The sequence below is a fragment of the Aquarana catesbeiana genome, linkage group LG10 (assembly GCF_042186555.1).
Source record: "Aquarana catesbeiana isolate 2022-GZ linkage group LG10, ASM4218655v1, whole genome shotgun sequence".
NCBI classification, from domain to species: Eukaryota; Metazoa; Chordata; class Amphibia; order Anura; family Ranidae; genus Aquarana; species Aquarana catesbeiana.
Genome location: NC_133333.1, coordinates 5,462,573 through 5,484,953, shown reverse-complemented (window position 1 = coordinate 5,484,953; position 22,381 = coordinate 5,462,573). Strand labels below are relative to the sequence as shown.

Here is a 22,381-nt window from a genome sequence, read left to right as displayed (position 1 = left end):
TCGAAAATCCCTTTGTTCAGAAACAATGATGATTTCAGTTTGTACTTTGTGAGGTCTGTTCCTCGGGGGCGGCTCTGCAAGATGTTGATATGATGAACTGCCACCATTTCTGATGTGTAAAATAAAAAGTAATAAAACAATGATTTGTCTCTGGTTTTGAAATCTCTTTTACTGTCTTCAAATAAAATATCGCAACAATGTTATTTATAAAGCTCTGACATATACCGCAGCGCTGTACAGAGATCACTGAGCCAATCACATCAGTCTCTGTACCAGAGGAGCTTACACTCTAATGTCCCCTCCCCCCCACAGTCGCATGCTATATTATTATTATTATACATTTATATAACTCTGACATATACCGCAGTGCTGAACAGAGATCTCTCTCTGTACCAGAGGAGCTTACACTCTAATGTGTCCCCCCCCCCCCCACAGTCAATTATTGTATATATATATAGCTCTGACATATACCGCAGTGCTGTACAGAAATCACTGAGCCAGTCACATCAGTCTCTGTACCAGAGGAGCTTACACTCTAATGTCCCCTCCCCCACAGTCACATCAGTCTCTCTACAGAGGAGCTTACACTCTAATGTCCCCTCCCCCACAGTCACATCAGTCTCTATACAGAGGAGCTTACACTCTAATGTCCCCTCCCCCACAGTCACATCAGTCTCTGTACGAGGAGCTTACACTCTAATGTCTCCTCCCCCCACAGTCACATCAGTCTCTGTACAGAGGAGCTTACACTCTAATGTCTCCTCCCCCCACAGTCACACCTCTATACAGAGGAGCTTACACTCTAATGTCCCCTCACCTCACAGTCAAATATATATATATATATATATATATATATATATATATATATAGCTCTGACATATACCGCAGTGCTGTACAGAAATCACTGAGCTAGCCGCATCAATCTCTGTACCAGAGGAGCTTGCACTCTAATGTCCCCTCCCCCCAGTCACATCAGTCTCTGTACCAGAGGAGCTTACACTCTAATGTCCCTCCCCCCACAGTCACATCAGTCTCTATACAGAGGAGCTTACACTCTAATGTCCCCTCCCCCACAGTCACACGCTATTATTATTATAATACATTTATATAGCTCTTACATATACCGGCAGTGCTGTACAGAGATCAGTCTCTGTAACAGAGGAGCTTACACTCTAATGTCCCCTCCCCCACAGTCACATCAGTCTCTATACAGAGGAGCTTACACTCTAATGTCCCCTCCCCCACAGTCACATCAGTCTCTGTACCAGAGGAGCTTACACTCTAATGTCCCCTCCCTCAGAGTCACACACTATTATTATTATACATTTATAGCTCTGACATATACCGTAGTGCTGTACAGAGATCACTGAGTCAGTCACATCAGTATAACTTGGGTGTTGTTGGTTTGTAGGAGAGAAGAGTTGTACAAACTCCATGCAGAAATCGGGAGGAGAACCCAGGACCCCGGCGCTGTAAAGTGCCAACCACTGACCCCTCTCCGTGATTACAGACGGAGTCGGGCCGGTAAATATCTCGGCGGCTCCTCAGTAAATAGGTGCGGAGTGAAGCTGGGGGGTCTCGCTGTGAGTTCCCGAGGGAAAATGATGCTTATCGCTCGCCCTCCGAGCCCCATCTGTCATCCCCATCATCGGCGTGACTTCCTCCGCCGGGGCAAACATCCGCAGCTTCAAGTGTCCGGGTAAATATACAAGCCGCAGACTCCTTGTTTTGGAAACCAGATCTATTTATAGATCTCGCCCACGACAACATATTCCAGAACCAAAACAACAACATTGTCTGCTTAAAGGAGAATTCCACCCAGAACGTATTTCTCCGTCTGCATTGGCCAGAGTGCGGGGTGGGTTGCCAGATTTACAGCATATTGCTGTCTGTTGTGCGGGATTTTCTCTTACTTCCTGTTCGGATCTATGGACAGGAAGTGCAAACTTGCCAAACCAAGGACCTGGCAGCAGAAGTTTTAGCCTCCCCCCCCCCCGCTATTATTCGAAACATTTAGGCCTTATTCAAACTTGGTAATTTTTTGGGCGTTGCCCAGAACGCTTGTACAGACGTTTTTACACATTTTTTTTTTTGTTTTAGCCAACAGCTAGTAACTAGGCAAACAAAAACTGCGAAAAACACATTACATCCTTTTTTCTTTTTTTCAGGTGTTCCCATTGAAGTTTATTGGGCCGAAATGCGTGACCCCCCCCCAAAGAAGCTCAGGTACTTTTTCAAGAAATTAGCTTCAAGCAGCGCTACACTGGGTGTGAATAAGTGCCATTTAATAAAATGGAAATCCTTGTGCTGAGCGTTGAAGCGCTTTTGGTGGGGCCTTACTTTTTTGTGGTGCACTATCACACATTAACCACTTAAGGAACAGGCCTATTTTTCAGACTTTGTGTTTACAAGTTAAAATCTTTTTTTTTTGCTAGAAAATTACTTAGAACCCCCAAACATTATATGTATTTTTTTTTCAGACACCCTAGAGAATAAAATGGCGGTCGTTGCAATACTTTATGTCACACCATATTTACGCAGCGGTCTTACAAAGCAATTTTTGGGGGGGGGGGGGGGGGATACATTTTTTTTTCAATTAAAAAATGAAGACAACAGTAAAGCTAGCCCCATTTTTTTTTATTCTGTGAAAGATAATGTTACGCCGAGTAAATCAAAATTGCGGTGAATCCGCCGCTGAGACCACTTTTATCTGAAAGCGGACCGCCCGCTGTTGAAGAGGATACCGGGGTTATGGAAGCTATCTGCTGCCATAACAACAGTACTCCTCTTCAAACAGCCGACGTACCACTGCGGTGGGCGGTCCTTAAGTAGTTGATGCGCACAGCATTAAAGCCGAGCTCCAACTGTCACTTTAAAATAGTTTGCTTGGACCAATCAATTGTTAGATATTAGCGCTTGTTCACAGGGGGACCTGCGCGTATTTTCTTCTCCAAATGCAGGGCTAGAAGTTCCTGCATAAAATGCGTGCCTAAAGCACTCGTGTTTTAGATGCGTTTTAAATGCGTAAAATCCTTTCATGCCAACGAAGGACGAAACGCGCCCGCGCTTAAAATCTGCAGATTTTGGCTTATTGATTACTATAGTGCTGCGTTTTAGATATAACCCCATTGAATAACTTTAGAGCGGCGCTGGTTGTGCTCCCGGTGAGACACTGAACCTGGATGTCCGGCAGTGTCCATCCAAAGCCTAGGCTCCTCCCAGGCAGGCTGACGCATTTCGCCCCACCCACGGAGCTTAGTCATCGAGGGGAGATTGTGGAGCAACAGCTGGATTCTTATGCATCATGGGCCTCATTATTACCTGCTATACCAGCAGGTCGTGATGCAGAAAAATCTAGCTGCACGTTTTCACTTCTATGGGTGGGGCAAAACGCATCAAAAGGGCGAGGCCTGGGAGGGGCGGGGCCTAGGCTGAGGCTTCTTACTCTATTCATGGGTTGTTAGGAATGCGGCATCTTTGTGTTTCACGTTATGCTGCTTTAGATGCGCACAAAACTAAATGCATCGTGTGTGAATGAGCCCCCCCCCACTCACTGGCAGATGTGCCCACTGGGGGGCACTGTATAAACTGCACATAACCTACATACAGTACGCAACGCTGCTCATCCATTCATAGGAAACCTTGCATTTTTGTAAATGAATCCAGGGCTTCCTCTGATTGGCTGAGGGGGGGATCGTGACAGCATCCGCCTGCCTCTTCACCTCCGCCTGCCTCTTCACCTCAGCCAATCGGAGGAAGCCTTGTATTCATTCAGAAAATACAAAGCTTCCTGTGAATGGCTGAACAAAGCTCAGCTCAACTATCCGGACAGGTGCCAGGGCGCTTTACCACTCCCGCAGCTGTCTATTACCCGCTGCGGTAGGGGGCAGTGTGGTGCGCGATTCAGAGCATCACACGGCTCTTTCTTTTTTTCTTTTTTTTTTTTTGCTTTGTACAAACTTTATTTGAAGTGTACAAAACGAACACTTCAGCAATGGCGCTGTACAGCAGTGTGCTGCGCTGCAGTGCCATGCAGTTCTGTACGGTGTGCTGCCGGTGGGAGGATTTAGGTACGTTGTGCCAAGCGGAGTGCTCCTTTACATGGTAGAGCAGCGCTGCTCACGGATTGGCTGGTTCTGTAGCCCTGGGACGGACTCCAGTGAGGGCGGGTATTTGTGTCCCGATACTGCAAAGTGCCCCATTGTGGAGCGCTGGCTGTGCGGGTTCCTCCTCGCCTGTCGCACTCCATCTGGGTTGGGTAAATATTTGCTCTCGGCGTCTCTGCGTCATTGGCTCCTGAAATAAATACCTAGTTACCGGGATCATTATCACCGACACCGAGCGTAGACACCCGATACAGTGCCGTAAAATCACCACAATGCATCGAATGTCCAATGAGAGCAGGGAGGCTTCGCTCAGCTTCATAGACTCTTATACATGTCGTATTTTTAAAACAGTTTTTTATAAATCTGCAGCTTTCAATATAATAATTCCCGGGGATCCTGCCATGATGATCCTTTTTCAGGCACTTCCTGTTATAGGGTGACAACACTTTGTCCTTCTCACCCAGTTGTGCTCCTGTGTTGTCACCTTGTCGCACAGGGCTCTGACCGAGACTACAAGTGCTCATTTCATCACAGATTACACAGTCGTTGTCGACGGTCGCTCCTGCTGATCCTGCCAATAAGGGACCTTATTTAGGCACTTCCTGGTTCAGGGTGACAACGCTTTGTCCTTCTCTCCCAGGTGTGCCCCTGCGTTGTCACCCGGGGCTCTAAAAGAAACTACAAACTCATAAACTAATTTTAATTTAAAGTGATTTAATTCAATTATTTTCTTTTAATTGTAAATGAAATTGAATCAATTATTTCAAAATTTCAAGTGGCCATTTCATCATAGATTACAGTCATTGTCCTCTGCCAACCCTGGTGATCCTGCCATTAAGGACCTTTTTTAGGCAGTTCCTGGTTCACGTGACAACGCTTTGTCCCTCTCTCCCAATTGTGCTCTTGTGTAGTCACCCTGTCACATAGGCTTCCAATGGCGACTACAAGTGGCCATTTCATCATAGTTTACAGTCATTGTCCCTTATTTAGGCACTTCCTGGTTCAGGTGACAACATTTTGTCGTCCTCACCCAGTTGTGCTCTTGTGTTGTCACCTTGTCGCACAGGGCTCTGACCGAGACTAGAAGTGGCCATTTCATCACAGATTACACAGTCATTGTCCACTGTCGCCCCTGGGGATCCTGCCAATAAGGACCTTATTTAGGCACTTCCTGGTTCAGGGTGACAACGCTTTGTCCTTCTCTCCCAGTTGTGCCCCTGTGTTGTCACCCGGGGCTCTAAAAGAAACCACAAGTGGCCATTTCACCATAGATTACAGTCATCGTCCTCTGCCAACCCCAGTGATCCTGCCATTAAGGACCTTATTTAGACACTTCCTGGTTCAGGTGACAACGCTTTGTCCTTCTCTCCCAAATGTGCTCCTGTGTTGTCACCCTGTTATATGGGGCTTCCAATGAAGACTACAAGTGGCCATTTCATCACAGATTACAGTCACTGTCGCCCCTGGCGATCCTGCCATTAAGGCCCTTTTTAGGCACTTCCTGGTTCGGGGTGACACCGCTTTGTCCTTCTCTCCCAGCTGTGCTCCTCTGTTGTCACCATGTCACACAGGCTTCCGACAGAGACTACGAGTGGTCATTTCATCACACATGACATAAACATGATCCACTATTGTCACCATCAGGAAGCCCGCCCTGAGAGATGCCGTGCGGCCATTGCTGGAGTGCATGGAGACACGAAGTGGCTGCAAAGAGGCTGCAGGAGATCAGCAGCAGTGAGATGTAACAGATGAAGAAAACAAGATAGAAATAACTCCTATGATTAAAGAAATTCAGGGGGCGAACAAAATATTCATTTATGGTTAACATAAAAAAAAAAACAAAAAGAAAAAACCGTATCAGAGCGTCAGACCTCAGAATTGTGAAGAGGACGACGCGGATAATATCCAGCCTGGACGCGGTGCGGGGGGACTGAAGACGCCATCATCGCCAATGCTTCAAACAAACACAAACATGGAGGCAACTACAAAAATAAAACAATGTACTAAACTCATTTTAATTTAAAGTGATTTAATTCAATTTTTTTTTTTAATTGTAAATGAAATTGAATCAATTTATTTCAAAATTTTCATTAAAATAAATGTAATGTTCTGAATAAAATTGTTTTTTTTTTTATAATCAAACTAATAAAAACTCTTAAGATTCTTTTAAGGAGTCTGGCTGGCAATGGGACTTGCAGCAGTGCGGTTGGTGATGGGACTTTCGGCAGTGCGGTTGGTGATGGGGCTTTCGGCAATGCGGTTGGTGATGGGGCTTTCGGCAATGCGGTTGGTGATGGGGCTTTCGGCAATGCGGTTGGTGATGGGGCTTTCGGCAGTGCGGTTGGTGATGGGGCTTTCGGCAGTGCGGTTGGCGATGGGGCTTTCGGCAGTGCGGTTGGCGATGGGGCTTTCGGCAGTGCGGTTGGCGATGGGGCTTTCGGCAATGCGGTTGGTGATGGGGCTTTCAGCAATGCGGTTGGTGATGGGGCTTTCGGCAGTGCGGTTGGTGATGGGGCTTTCGGCAATGCGGTTGGTGATGGGGCTTTCGGCAGTGCGGTTGGTGATGGGGCTTTCGGCAATGCGGTTGGTGATGGGGCTTTCGGCAGTGTGGTTGGTGATGGGGCTTTCGGCAATGCGGTTGGTGATGGGGCTTTCGGCAGTGCGGTTGGTGATGGGGCTTTCGGCAGTGTGGTTGGTGATGGGGCTTTCGGCAATGCGGTTGGTGATGGGACTTTCGGCAGCGCGGTTGGCAGATGGGGCTTTCGGCAGTGCGGTTGGCGATGGGGCTTTCGGCAGTGTGGTTGGTGATGGGACAGTCCGCAGTGCGGTTGGCGATGGGGCTTTCGGCAGTGCGGTTGGCGATGGGGCTTTCGGCAGTGCAGTTGGTGATGGGGCTTTCGGCAGTGCGGTTGGTGATGTGGCTTTCGGCAGTGCAGTTGGTGATGGGGCTTTCGGCAGTGCGGTTGGTGATGGGACTTTCAGCAGCGCGGTTGGCGATGGGGCTTTCGGCAGTGCAGTTGGTGATGGGGCTTTCGGCAGTGAGGTTGGTGATGGGACAGTCCGCAGTGCGGTTGGCGATGGGGCTTTCGGCAGTGCAGTTGGTGATGGGACTTTCGGCAGTGAGGTTGGTGATGGGACAGTCCGCAGTGCGGTTGGTGATGGGGCTTTCGGCAGTGCGGTTGGTGATGGGGCTTTCGGCAGTGCAGTTGGTGATGGGGCTTTCGGCAGTGCAGTTGGTGATGAGACTTTCGGCAATGCGGTTGGTGATGGGGCTTTCGGCAGTGCGGTTGGCGATGGGACTTTCGGCAGCGCGGTTGGCGATGGGGCTTTCGGCAGTGCGGTTGGCGATGGGGCTTTCGGCAGTGCGGTTGGCGATGGGGCTTTCGGCAGTGTGGTTGGTGATGGGGCTTTTGGCAATGCGGTTGGTGATGGGGCTTTCGGCAGTGAGGATGGCGATGGGGCTTTCGGCAATGCGGTTGGTGATGGGGCTTTCGGCAGTGCGGTTGGCAATGGGGCTTTCGGCAGTGTGGTTGGTGATGGTGCTTTCGCAGTGCAGTTGGTGATGGGACTTTCGGCAGTGAGGTTGGTGATGGGACAGTCCGCAGTGCGGTTGGTGATGGGGCTTTCGGCAGTGTGGTTGGTGATGGTGCTTTCGGCAGTGTGGTTGGCAAAGGGGCTTTCGGCAGTGCGGTTGGCGATGGGACTTTCGGCAGTGCGGTTGACGATGGGGCTTTCGGCAGTGTGGTTGGTGATGGGACTTTCGGCAGTGCGGTTGGCGATGAGACTTTCGGCAGTGCGGTTGGCGATGAGACTTTCGGCAGTGCGGTTGGCGATGAGACTTTCGGCAGTGCGGTTGGCGATGAGACTTTCGGCAGTGCGGTTGGCAGTGGGACTTTCAGCAATGTGGTTGGCAATGAGACTTTTGGCTGTGCGGTTGGTGATGGGACTTTCGGCAGTGCGGTTGGCGATGGAACTTTCGGCAGTGCGGTTGGTGATGGGGCTTTCGGCAGTGTGGTTGGTGATGGGACTTTCGGCAGTGTGGTTGGTGATGAGACTTTCGACAGTGCGGTTGGCGATGGGGCTTTCAGCAGCGCGGTTGGTGATGGGGCTTTCGGCAGTGCAGTTGGTGATGGGACTTTTCGGCAGTGAGGTTGGTGATGAGACCTTCGGCAGTGCGGTTGGTGATGAGACTTTCGGCAATGCGGTTGGTGATGGGGCTTTCGGCAGTGCGGTTGGTGATGGGGCTTTCGGCAGTGCGGTTGGTGATGGGACTTTCGGCGGTGCAGTTGGTGATGGGACTTTCGGCAGTGAGGTTGGTGATGGGACAGTCCGCAGTGCAGTTGGTGATTGGACTTTCGGCAGTGAGGTTGGTGATGGGACAGTCCGCAGTGCGGTTGGCGATGGGGCTTTCGGCAGTGCGGTTGGTGATGGGGCTTTCGGCAGTGCGGTTGGTGATGGGACTATTGGCAGTGCGGTTGGTGATGGGGCTTTCGGCAGTGCGGTTGGCGATGGCTCATTTAGACTGTCGTTGGTAATGGTGTCGGCTTTAGAAAATGTTTTGACTGCTTGGCTATGGGCTGGTAAATTAAAAACCGGATCAGATCGGTTCTGACAGAGCGGAAAGGATGCTATTTGTGTGTACGGAGCTTACAGCTGTTGCCATTCCACTTTCTGAACACTAGGTGGAGACATCGTTCTTCCTATTAAAGTGGAACTCCGGGTATGATCCCACTTGGTGCTCTATAAATGGCAAATACATTCAAGTAAAAAACAAAACCATTGATTGGTAAGCGGTCGCTCTGTGGTCCTGCAATGCCGGGGATGGGAAGGACTCACTGGTGGGTCTACATCACAGATAAGATGCGCACACTCCACAGGAGTTTATAAAATAACCGGCCAATGGGACGACTCAGGAGCGGGTGGGCTGGTTCCAGGGTCCCAGTAAGAGTCCCAGCCATGAAAGGTCAGTGTGGGAACCCTGGGCACAAACATGGTGGACAGGTGACACCAGAAGTGCTGTTTTGTACACCTCTTTTCACTGGTGTCACCCTAGCACTCTTGTCCCCAGCCTGACTGTCCCTAGCCCCACCCCTTTCATTCATTGGATTTCAGTTCTTTTATTGAACATCCCATGTGGGCGTGTCCATAGAGCCTGCCTAGAACCGCCCACTCCTCCAGACTGACACACACCCATCGAATCATTTTGATATTTGTATAACTCCTCCCACTGCTTGCATTAGGATGGCTCCATAGAGGCCGGGGGCTGCGATGTTTTCAAGTAGCTATGTACAGCCCCCCCTGCTGGCCCCTCCACCAGCCATGATCTGCCTGCATTGCATAGAGAAGCACAGAGACCCAGTGATGACATGCAATGTGTCTTCTCTGGCAAGATCACAGCGCCGCGTTGGTCTCTGAGTGGCAGGAAGATTCCTACGAATGGAGTGACGTCATTCCACGCGCCAGCCAATGAAGAGGCCTGAAGACCGGCACTCAGAAGAAGATCCCGGTGCGGGAGTGCTGGATAGGTGAACGTTCACCTTTTAGTTCCACTTTAACTAAACCCCAAATATTGAACAGCCCCCCATAACCTTATTGGGTGGTTCGATTTATCAGCTCTGCGCTGCAGAGAAATTCTGACTCTCCTTCAGATTCTTTTTCTGGAACTTAGTCGCATACCGCCATGATCACCGTCACCGTGTCTGTGTACCGCCATGATCACCATCACCGTGTCTGTGTACCGCCATGATCACCGTCACCGTGTCTGTGTACCGCCATGATCACCATCACCGTGTCTGTGTACCGCCATGATCACCGTCACCGTGTCTGTGTACCGCCATGATCACCATCACCGTGTCTGTGTACCGCCATGATCACCGTCACCGTGTCTGTGTACCGCCATGATCACCGTCACCGTGTCTGTGTACCGTCATGACCACCATCATCGTGTCTGTGTACCGCCATGATCACCGTGTCTGTGTACCGCCATGATCACCGTCACCGTGTCTGTGTACCGCCATGATTAACATCACCGTGTCTGTGTACCGTCATGATCACCGTCACCGTGTCTGTGTACCGCCATGATCACCGTCACCGTGTCTGTGTACCGCCATGATCACCGTCACCGTGTCTGTGTACCGCCATGATCACCGTCACCGTGTCTGTGTACCGCCATGATCACCGTCACCGTGTCTGTGTACCGCCATGATCACCGTCACCGTGTCTGTGTACCGCCATGATCACCATCACCGTGTCTGTGTACCGCCATGATCACCGTGTCTGTGTACCGCCATGATCACCGTGTCTGTGTACCGCCATGATCACCGTGTCTGTGTACCGCCATGATCACCGTGTCTGTGTACCGCCATGATCACCGTGTCTGTGTACCGCCATGATCACCGTGTCTGTGTACCGCCATGACCACCGTCACCGTGTCTGTGTACCGCCATGATCACCATCACCGTGTCTGTGTACCGCCATGATCACCATCACCGTGTCTGTGTACCGCCATGATCACCATCACCGTGTCTGTGTACCGCCATGATCACCGTGTCTGTGTACCGCCATGATCACCGTGTCTGTGTACTGCCATGATCACCGTGTCTGTGTACCGCCATGATCACCGTGTCTGTGTACCGCCATGACCACCGTGTCTGTGTACTGCCATGATCACCGTGTCTGTGTACCGCCATGATCACCGTGTCTGTGTACCGCCATGACCACCGTCACCGTGTCTGTGTACCGCCATGATCACCATCACCGTGTCTGTGTACCGCCATGATCACCATCACCGTGTCTGTGTACCGCCATGATCACCATCACCGTGTCTGTGTACCGCCATGATCACCGTGTCTGTGTACCGCCATGATCACCGTGTCTGTGTACCGCCATGATCACCGTGTCTGTGTACCGCCATGATCACCATCACCGTGTCTGTGTACCGCCATGATCACCATCACTGTGTCTGTGTACCGCCTGGATAATGACAGTCATTGTGACATCATCATTTTTTTCGGGCAAACGTTGGTCATTTGCTGGTATGCTAAAAGTGGACCGTGGTCAGTAACCGCGAGAATCCGTTCCTGACATTCCACAATATACAGAGTAGAAAAGCTCCATCTTCAGCTGCAGTCAGTGACTGTGCCTAGGCTGAGATGACATCATCAGTTTGCTGCAGGCAGGACGAAATGTTTCCTTAGTCTCCTCCCCTCTTCCGTTTACATTCTGTGCATAAGCGATACAATGTTTCCATTTACTGGAGGATTTCCTATAAGTTGCATCCTTTTAGGTTTATACAGCAGAGAGGGCGACACCTACAGGCTGCCGGGAGGTAAACAGTGCGGCCCCTTAGCAGATCATTTGTCATGAATACATTCCAGACATCACATTATACCGCGGTCATCATTCAGAGGAGATCCACCTCTTATCAACAAGAAGTCTTCCTTCATCTCCAGTCAGTGACTGCGCCTAGACTTAGATGATGTCATCAGTCTGCTGCAGGCTGGAGGAGTCATTTCCTCAGTCTCCCCTCCCCCAGTGATCAGACTGTACATTGTAACTTTGTAGAAGGAGGCGGAGTCATTTCCTCAGTCTCTCCTCCCCCAGTGATCAGGCTGTAGATTGTAACTTTGTAGAAGGGGGAGGAGTCATTTCCTCAGTCTCCCCTCCCCCAGTGATCAGACTGTACATTGTAACTTTGTAGAAGGAGGAGGAGTCATTTCCTCAGTCTCTCCTCCCCCAGTGATCAGGGTGTACATTGTAACTTTGTAGAAGGAGGAGGAGTCATTTCCTCAGTCTCTCCTCCCCCAGTGATCAAACTGTACATTGTAACTTTGTAGAAGGAGGAGGAGTCATTTCCTCAGTCTCCCCTCCCCCAGTGATCAGACTGTACATTGTAACTTTGTAGAAGGAGGCGGAGTCATTTCCTCAGTCTCCCCTCCCCCAGTGATCAGACTGTACATTGTAACTTTCTAGGAGGAGGAGTCATTTCCTCAGTCTCCCCTCCCCCAGTGATCAGTAAAGATGGTGCCGTCCTTCTGGAGAGCAGACAGATGAAGGTGTTGTCAGGGGAAGGATTACACTGACACACATAACATGTGATGGGGGAGGGGAGGGGGATATCGGAGACGATTACATAACATTATCCGGCAGCGATGAGCGGCGTTGTGCTGCCAGGTACACATTCCGCTGATCCCGCCAACCTCCACCGCCGGAAATATCACCGGCTGCCCTGACCCCGATCCCAGGGGAACAGCTGAGGGGTGAGGATCCGGAGGAACTACAACTCCCAGCAGGCACTGACTCCCTCCGGTATAGACCGGGCCGCAGTTTGCTTCAGAAGTGTTCATCTCATGTGACCTCCGTTATATAAACTCTTGTTATTTATTTATTTTTTTTTATAAAATCTGTTTTTTTTTTTTGTTCATCCTTTGTTACATCTCAGAGCTTCTGATCTCCTGCAGCCTCTTTGCAGCCACTTCCTGTCTCCATGCACTCCAATGACGGCATTTCCCACGGCGGGTTTCCTGATGGTGACAACAGCAGACCGTGTCTGTGTCATGTGTGGTGAAGGGGCGGCTTGTAGTCTCCATAGGAAGCCCTGTGTGACAACGCAGGAGCGCGATTGGGAGACGGGGACTGAGCGTTGTCACCCCATAACAGGAAGTGGTGGGACAAGGACACTAATGGCGGGATCATCGGGGGGGGGGGGGCAACATTAAACCAAACCTTTATAATATGTGGTAAAAATGCCACTTGTCCTTATGGGAAGCCTATATGACAAGGTGACAACGCTGGAGCGCAATTGGGAGACAGGAACTGAGTGTTGTCACCCTATAACAGGAAGTGGTGGGACACGGACACTAATGGCGGGATCATCGGGGGGGGGGGGGCAACATTAAACCAAACCTTTATAATATGTGGTAAAAATGCCACTTGTCCTTATGGGAAGCCTATATGACAAGGTGACAACGCAGGAGCGCAATTGGGAGACAGGAACTGAGTGTTGTCACCCTATAACAGGAAGTGGTGGGACAAGGACAGTAATGGCGGGATCATCGGGGGGGGGGGGGGCAACAGTAGACCAAACCATCACCGTGTCTGTGTACCGCCATGATCATCATCACCGTGTCTGTGTACCGCCTGGATAATGACAGTCATTGTGACATCATCATTTTTTTCGGGCAAACGTTGGTCATTTGCTGGTATGCTAAAAGTGGACCGTGGTCAGTAACCGCGAGAATCCGTTCCTGACATTCCACAATATACAGAGTAGAAAAGCTCCATCTTCAGCTGCAGTCAGTGACTGTGCCTAGGCTGAGATGACATCATCAGTTTGCTGCAGGCAGGACGAAATGTTTCCTTAGTCTCCTCCCCTCTTCCGTTTACATTCTGTGCATAAGCGATACAATGTTTCCATTTACTGGAGGATTTCCTATAAGTTGCATCCTTTTAGGTTTATACAGCAGAGAGGGCGACACCTACAGGCTGCCGGGAGGTAAACAGTGCGGCCCCTTAGCAGATCATTTGTCATGAATACATTCCAGACATCACATTATACCGCGGTCATCATTCAGAGGAGATCCACCTCTTATCAACAAGAAGTCTTCCTTCATTTCCAGTCAGTGACTGCGCCTAGACTTAGATGATGTCATCAGTCTGCTGCAGGCTGGAGGAGTCATTTCCTCAGTCTCCCCTCCCCCAGTGATCAGACTGTACATTGTAACTTTGTAGAAGGAGGCGGAGTCATTTCCTCAGTCTCTCCTCCCCCAGTGATCAGGCTGTAGATTGTAACTTTGTAGAAGGGGGAGGAGTCATTTCCTCAGTCTCCCCTCCCCCAGTGATCAGACTGTACATTGTAACTTTGTAGAAGGAGGAGGAGTCATTTCCTCAGTCTCTCCTCCCCCAGTGATCAGACTGTACATTGTAACTTTGTAGAAGGAGGAGGAGTCATTTCCTCAGTCTCTCCTCCTCCAGTGATCAGACTGTACATTGTAACTTTGTAGAAGGAGGAGGAGTCATTTCCTCAGTCTCCCCTCCCCCAGTGATCAGACTGTACATTGTAACTTTCTAGAAGGAGGCGGAGTCATTTCCTCAGTCTCCCCTCCCCCAGTGATCAGACTGTACATTGTAACTTTCTAGGAGGAGGAGTCATTTCCTCAGTCTCCCCTCCCCCAGTGATCAGACTGTACATTGTAACTTTGTAGAAGGAGGAGGAGTCATTTCCTCAGTCTCCCCTCCCCCAGTGATCAGACTGTACATTGTAACTTTCTAGGAGGAGGAGGAGTCATTTCCTCAGTCTCCCCTCCCCCAGTGATCAGACTGTACATTGTAACTTTGTAGAAGGAGGAGGAGTCATTTCCTCAGTCTCCCCTCCCCCAGTGATCAGTAAAGATGGTGCCGTCCTTCTGGAGAGCAGACAGATGAAGGTGTTGTCAGGGGAAGGATTACACTGACACACATAACATGTGATGGGGGAGGGGAGGGGGATATCGGAGACGATTACATAACATTATCCGGCAGCGATGAGCGGCGTTGTGCTGCCAGGTACACATTCCGCTGATCCCGCCAACCTCCACCGCCGGAAATATCACCGGCTGCCCTGACCCCGATCCCAGGGGAACAGCTGAGGGGTGAGGATCCGGAGGAACTACAACTCCCAGCAGGCACTGACTCCCTCCGGTATAGACCGGGCCGCAGTTTGCTTCAGAAGTGTTCATCTCATGTGACCTCCGTTATATAAACTCTTGTTATTTATTTTTTTTTTTTATAAAATCTGTTTTTTTTTTTGTTCATCCTTTGTTACATCTCAGAGCTTCTGATCTCCTGCAGCCTCTTTGCAGCCACTTCCTGTCTCCATGCGCTCCAATGACGGCATTTCCCACGGCGGGTTTCCTGATGGTGACAACAGCAGACCGTGTCTGTGTCATGTGTGGTGAAGGGGCGGCTTGTAGTCTCCATAGGAAGCCCTGTGTGACAACGCTGGAGCGCGATTGGGAGACGGGGACTGAGCGTTGTCACCCCATAACAGGAAGTGGTGGGACACGGACACTAATGGCGGGATCATCGGGGGGGGGGGGGCAACAGTAAACCAAACCTTTATAATATGTGGTAAAAATGCCACTTGTCCTTATGGGAAGCCTATATGACAAGGTGACAACGCTGGAGCGCAATTGGGAGACAGGAACTGAGTGTTGTCACCCTATAACAGGAAGTGGTGGGACAAGGACAGTAATGGCGGGATCATCGGGGGGGGGGGGCAACAGTAGACCAAACCTTTATAATATGTGGTAAAACTGCCACTTGTCCTTATTGGAAGCCTATATGGCAGGGTGACAACGCAGGAGCACAATTGGGAGACAGGGACTGAGCGTTTTCACCCTATAGCTGGAAGTGCCTGGCCAAGAACCTTAATGGCAGGATCATCAGGGACAACAGTAGACCAAATTTTTATAATATGTGATAAAACTGCCATTTGTAGTCTTCATGGGAAGCCTTCATGACAAGGTGACAACGCTGGAGCACAATTGGGAGACAGGGACTGAGCGTTGTCACCCCATCGCAGGAAGTGCCTGGCCAAGGATCCTAATGGCGGGATCACCAGGAATAGCAGAAGCAGGCTGGGCACAGAGATGAGCGAAGGAAATCGCCCTGGCCTCGTCTCAGCTCTATGGTCTAGGAGGACCGGAGCGGTGTCGTGACGTCACTTCCTGTTTCTAGTCCCTCATAAACAAGGCTTTTTTTTTTTTTTTTCAAATCAAAAAGATTAAATTTGTTGGGTCTTTTGGACTCTCGACCTCTCGATAAAAGAGGACCTGTCATGCTGTATTGTTATCGCATGGGATCTTTACATTCCTTGCAATAGCAATAAAAGTGATACAAAAAAAAAAATGTAAGAAGACAGTGTTGAAATTTTAAAAAGTAATAAAATAAAATAAATAGTAATACAAAAAAGTAATAAAATAAAATAAATAGTAATAAAAAAAAGTAATAAAATAAAATAAATAGTAATACAAAAAAGTAATAAAATAAAGTAAATAGTAATAAAAAAAAGTAATAAAACAAAATAAATAGTAATAAAAAAGTAATAAAATAAATAGTAATACAAAAAAAAGTAATAAAATAAAAAAAAGTAATAAAATTAAATAAAATAAAAAGTACTAATAAAAAGTAATAAAAAAAAAGTAATAAAATAAAAAAAAAATTTAAAGCGCTCACGTCTCTCCACGCTCGCGCGCAGTGGTGAACGCATTACGTAGATAGCGCCCGCATATGTAAACGGTGTTCGCACCACACATGTGAGGTATCGCCGCGATCGTCGGAGCGAGAGCAATAATTCTAGCGCCAGACCTCCTCTGTAACTCTAAACTGGTAACCTGCAAAAAAAAAATTTTTTAAAGCGTCGCCTGTGGAGATTTTTAAATACTGTCGTTTGGCGCTATTCCACAAGCGCGCGCAATTTTTAAAGCGTGACGTGTTTGGTATCTGTTTACTCGGCGTAACGTCATCTTTTCACATTCTACAAAAAAAAATTGGGGTATATGTTGTGTTTTTTTTTGGTTTTAAATTCATTAAAGTGTATCCCCCCCCCCCCCCAAAAAAAATGCGTTTGAAGAACTGCTGCGTGAAAATCGATTGACTTAAAATTACAACAATCGCCATTTTATTCTCTAGGGTCTCTGTTGGAAAAAATAAAAAAATAAATAATCGAGTAATTTTCGAGCGAAAAAATACAGATTTTGTACTTCTGAACAAAAAGTGTCAGAAAAAGGGCCTGGTCAGCAATTGGTCGTCAGTGGCTGCGCATGAAAAATGCAAAGTGTTTTAACGGTTGCGTTTTTGTTTTTAAAGTCGCATGCCCGAGTTTCCGGCAAACCCGGACGCCACCCTCCTACCGGAGACAGGAAATGAGGAACATGAAAAGAAGGGGGACGTAAAATGCAGGTAAAATACGACTTTGAGTTGCAGAACATTTGAACGCAACGCGTGAAAAACGCGATAAATCCTTTAAAGGAAAACAGGACCGGCGCTATGACCAGTGCGAGGCCATCCCCCCCCCCCCCCCCCCCCAGTGAGGCAGAGCACAGGGCTCTTGGGATGGGGAGTGGGTTGATTGGTCCTGTTACCGGTGCGCCCCCCCCCCCCCACACACATCGCCCCCCCACCCCCACCCCCGTCTTCCTGAAAACCCTTCAGCCAACTCTTTCCATCTGACCCAGATGCAGAATTGTCGCCTTTCACAGCGTCTGGTCATGCGTGAGAAGCCGGATCCTGGAGAGACTCCGAGAAACCTGCTGGGGGGAGGGGGAGGGGGGGTCACATTTCCTGACAGCGGCCTGTCCGTCAAATCCTGATATAGAACAGTCCGGAACAAATCCCGCTCTTCATTCTTCCTGCCTGGGGGGGTTCCAGCACAGGGATGGTGGGAACCCCTCATAATGGGCACAGCGGGTGTACAGACCCGGGAACTCAGCACAGGGATGGTGGGAACCCCTCATAATGGGCACAGCGGGTGTACAGACCCCGGAACTCAGCACAGGGATGGTGAGAACCCCTCATAATGGGCACAGCGGGTGTACAGACCCGGGAACTCAGCACAGGGATGGTGGGAACCCCTCATAATGGGCACAGCGGTTGTACAGACCCGGGAACTCAGCACAGGGATGGTGAGAACCCCTCATAATGGGCACAGCGGGTGTACAGACCCAGGAACTCAGCACAGGGATGGTGAGAACCCCTCATAATGGGCACAGCGGGTGTACAGACCCGGGAACTCAGCACAGGGATGGTGGGAACCCCTCATAATGGGCACAGCGGGTGTACAGACCCGGGAACTCAGCACAGGGATGGTGGGAACCCCTCATAATGGGCACAGCGGGTGTACAGACCTGAGAACTCAGCACAGGGATGGTGGGAACCCCTCATAATGGGCACAGCAGGTGTACAGACCCGGGAACTCAGCACAGGGATGGTGGGAACCCCTCATAATGGGCACAGCGGGTGTACAGACCTGAGAACTCAGCACAGGGATGGTGGGAACCCCTCATAATGGGCACAGCGGGTGTACAGACCCGGGAACTCAGCACAGGGATGGTGGGAACCCCTCATAATGGGCACAGCGGGTGTACAGACCTGAGAACTCAGCACAGGGATGGTGAGAACCCCTCATAATGGGCACAGCGGGTGTACAGACCTGAGAACTCAGCACAGGGATGGTGAGAACCCCTCATAATGGGCACAGCGGGTGTACAGACCTGAGAACTCAGCACAGGGATGGTGAGAACCCCTCATAATGGGCACAGCGGGTGTACAGACCCAGGAACTCAGCACAGGGATGGTGGGAACCCCTCATAATGGGCACAGCGGGTATACAGACCCGGGAACTCAGCACAGGGATGGTGAGAACCCCTCATAATGGGCACAGCGGGTGTACAGACCTGAGAACTCAGCACAGGGATGGTGAGAACCCCTCATAATGGGCACAGCGGGTGTACAGACCCAGGAACTCAGCACAGGGATGGTGAGAACCCCTCATAATGGGCACAGCGGGTGTACAGACCCGGGAACTCAGCACAGGGATGGTGGGAACCCCTCATATCGGAGAGAGACGGGGAATTCCCCACCCAACACTGAATTTGGTTTGTTCGTTGGTCTGCGCACGTTTTGGATTCGGTTCGGTTTTAGCGCCGGCGTTATACATAAACCGGGGTGACCTTGTGTGAAAATGCTGTGAAAGGTCTAACACCCCCCCTGCCCCCCCCCCCCCCCCTTATCTACGCTTCATTGCGCCCGCCGGTGGCTGGAGGATTCCGGCGTCACGTGCGGCAATAACAAAGCCGTACGGATTAGGCGGAGAATTACCCGGCTTTGTCCAATGATATAATTGCTCCTCCGATGACCTCCAGAGATGCAGCTGCTGCAGAACGTCCACAATGAAGTGTAAATCTTCCAGCGCTGACATTTTTTAATATACAAAGTGAAAGCGCGGAGGTCAGATCCAGGATGGGGGGAGGGGGGGTTTAATCGCAGCCCCCCCTCTCTGCAGTGCCACTCGGCCAGATTTCCATGGTGGGCAGAGGGGGGGCAGAGGGGGGGGGGTGCAGCACGCTCAGCCATCTCCGGCTCTGCAGTGCTGTTATGAAGGATTACACGCAGAACCTGATTGGCTGCTGCAGCCTGGACTGCGATCCCCATAGATACGTCATTCCTCGGCCCCCACAGACGGGCAGAGCCATCGGGGGAGAGCCGCCGCCACCGTTTTTATCGTGTTTCCGCCGACTTTATATCATTTGATGATCAGATCTGATCTTGTGCCTGCGGGGGATGAATAAATGTTGGCCAATGATTGGCTCGTGGTCCCCCCCATGTCTGTAAACCTCACCACACACACGATACAATCTGATTGTACAGGGAGGGCCGTCGCGCCACCGCTGCCATTTTTATCATGATCCGGCCGACTTTATGTCTTCCAGCGCCCAGATTTGATCTTGTGTCTACGGGGAGGAAGAAATGTTGGCTCGAGGAACCCCTCCCCCCTCTGTAAAGCTGACCACACATTTTACAATCTGATTGTTTAAGCAGAGTCCCCACGCCACCGCCGCCATTTTTAATTGGATCCGGCCAAATTTATGTCACCTGGCGCTCAAATTTGATATTTTGATGATTGGCTTGTGATTCCCCTCCCCACACACGTTACAATTTGATTGTACAGGAGGTAGAGCCGCTGTCGCCATCTTTGTCAGATTCCAGGCTAATTTATGGGGGATGAACAGACGTTGTCCAACAGTTAACTTACATCACTGCTCAAGGTCCCTGATGGACAGATATTTGATAAGGGAGCGGAGGACGGACAGACGTACGATGAAGGAGCGGAGGATGGACAGACGTACGATGAAGGAGCGGAGGATGGACAGACGTACGATGAAGGAGCGGAGGACGGACAGACGTACGATGAAGGAGCGGAGGACGGACAGACGTACGATGAAGGAGCGGAGGAGGGACAGACGTACGATGAAGGAGCGGAGGATGGACAGACGTACGATGAAGGAGCGGAGGACGGACAGACGTACGATGAAGGAGCGGAGGATGGACAGACGTACGATGAAGGAGCGGAGGACGGACAGACGTACGATGAAGGAGCGGAGGAGGGACAGAGGTACGATGAAGGAGCGGAGGACGGACAGACGTACGATGAAGGAGCGGAGGATGGACAGACGTACGATGAAGGAGCGGAGGATGGACAGACGTACGATGAAGGAGCGGAGGACGGACAGACGTACGATGAAGGAGCGGAGGACGGACAGACGTACGATGAAGGAGCGGAGGAGGGACAGACGTACGATGAAGGAGCGGAGGATGGACAGACGTACGATGAAGGAGCGGAGGACGGACAGACGTACGATGAAGGAGCGGAGGATGGACAGACGTACGATGAAGGAGCGGAGGACGGACAGACGTACGATGAAGGAGCGGAGGAGGGACAGAGGTACGATGAAGGAGCGGAGGAGGGACAAACGTACGATGAAGGAGCGGAGGAGGGACAGACGTACGATGAAGGAGCGGAGGAGGGACAGACGTACGATGAAGGAGCGGAGGACGGACAGAGGTACGATGAAGGAGCGGAGGAGGGACAGGCGTATGATGAAGGAGCGGAGGAGGGACAGACGTACGATGAAGGAGCGGAGAATGGACAGACGTAGGGTGAAGGAGCGGAGGACGGACAGACGTACGATGAAGGAGCGGAGGATGGACAGAGGTACGATGAAGGAGCGGAGGAGGGACAGAGGTACGATGAAGGAGCGGAGGAGGGACAGACGTAGGATGAAGGAGCGGAGGAGGGACAGACGTACGATGAAGGAGCGGAGGATGGACAGAGGTACGATGAAGGAGCGGAGGACGGACAGAGGTACGATGAAGGAGCGGAGGACGGACAGAGGTACGATGAAGGAGCGGAGGAGGGACAGACGTAGGATGAAGGAGCGGAGGAGGGACAGAGGTACAATGAAGGAGCGGAGGAGGGACAGACGTACGATGAAGGAGCGGAGGATGGACAGAGGTACGATGAAGGAGCGGAGGAGGGACAGACGTACGATGAAGGAGCGGAGGACGGACAGACGTACGATGAAGGAGCGGAGGATGGACAGAGGTACAATGAAGGAGCGGAGGAGGGACAGACGTACGATGAAGGAGCGGAGGATGGACAGAGGTACGATGAAGGAGCGGAGGAGGGACAGACGTACGATGAAGGAGCGGAGGACGGACAGACGTACGATGAGGGAGCGGAGGAGGGACAGACGTACGATGAAGGAGCGGAGGACGGACAGATGTACGATGAGGGAGCGGAGGACGGACAGAGGTACGATGAAGGAGCGGAGGACGGACAGACGTAGGATGAAGGAGTGGAGGATGGACAGAGGTACGATGAAGGAGCGGAGGATGGACAGATGTACGATGAAGGAGCGGAGGACGGACAGATGTACGATGAAGGAGCGGAGGACGGACAGACGTACGATGAAGGAGCGGAGGACGGACAGACGTACGATGAAGGAGCGGAGGATGGACAGACGTACGATGAAGGAGCGGAGGATGGAGAGACGTACGATGAAGGAGCGGAGGATGGACAGACGTACGATGAAGGAGCGGAGGATGGACAGACGTACGATGAAGGAGCGGATGACGGACAGACGTACGATGAAGGAGCGGAGGATGGAGAGACGTACGATGAAGGAGCGGAGGATGGAGAGACGTACGATGAAGGAGCGGAGGATGGAGAGACGTACGATAAAGGAGCGGAGGATGGACAGAGGTACGATGAAGGAGTGGAGGATGGAGAGACGTACGATGAAGGAGCGGAGGATGGAGAGACGTACGATGAAGGAGCGGAGGATGGAGAGACGTACGATGAAGGAGCGGAGGATGGAGAGACGTACGATGAAGGAGCGGAGGATGGAGAGACGTACGATGAAGGAGCGGAGGATGGAGAGACGTACGATGAAGGAGCGGAGGATGCCGCACGCCAAGTTCTACGTTTGTGACTACAGGTCCCGCCCTTTTCTCCTCCACACTTTTACGAGTTGCAGAACTTCTGCAGTGAGAACTGTTTGTGTTGCACCAATTGGACGCCATCCTGACCTCTTCCGCACTGCCACTGACAATCATAAGATCCGCCATTTTTTAAAGTGGGGTACAAAGTTCTTAACGGGAAAAAGAAAAGGTTGTGAATTGGCGTCCAAAGGCCAAATGGCGCTAATCTCACGTACACCTGTATGATGTCACCCAGG

At 50.8% G+C, this 22,381-nt stretch overlaps 1 protein-coding gene across 1 annotated transcript; it reads left to right on the top strand.

Moving 5' to 3' along the window:
* Nucleotides 1-21,490: 21,490 nt before the first annotated feature.
* On the top strand, nucleotides 21,491-22,135 carry LOC141111465 (uncharacterized; the record flags this gene model as incomplete). The annotated part of the gene is made up of 1 exon (XM_073603759.1): nucleotides 21,491-22,135. A coding segment is annotated over one exon (645 nt), but the record flags the coding sequence as incomplete, so codon positions are not given.
* Between the last annotated feature and the right edge of the window lie 246 nt (nucleotides 22,136-22,381).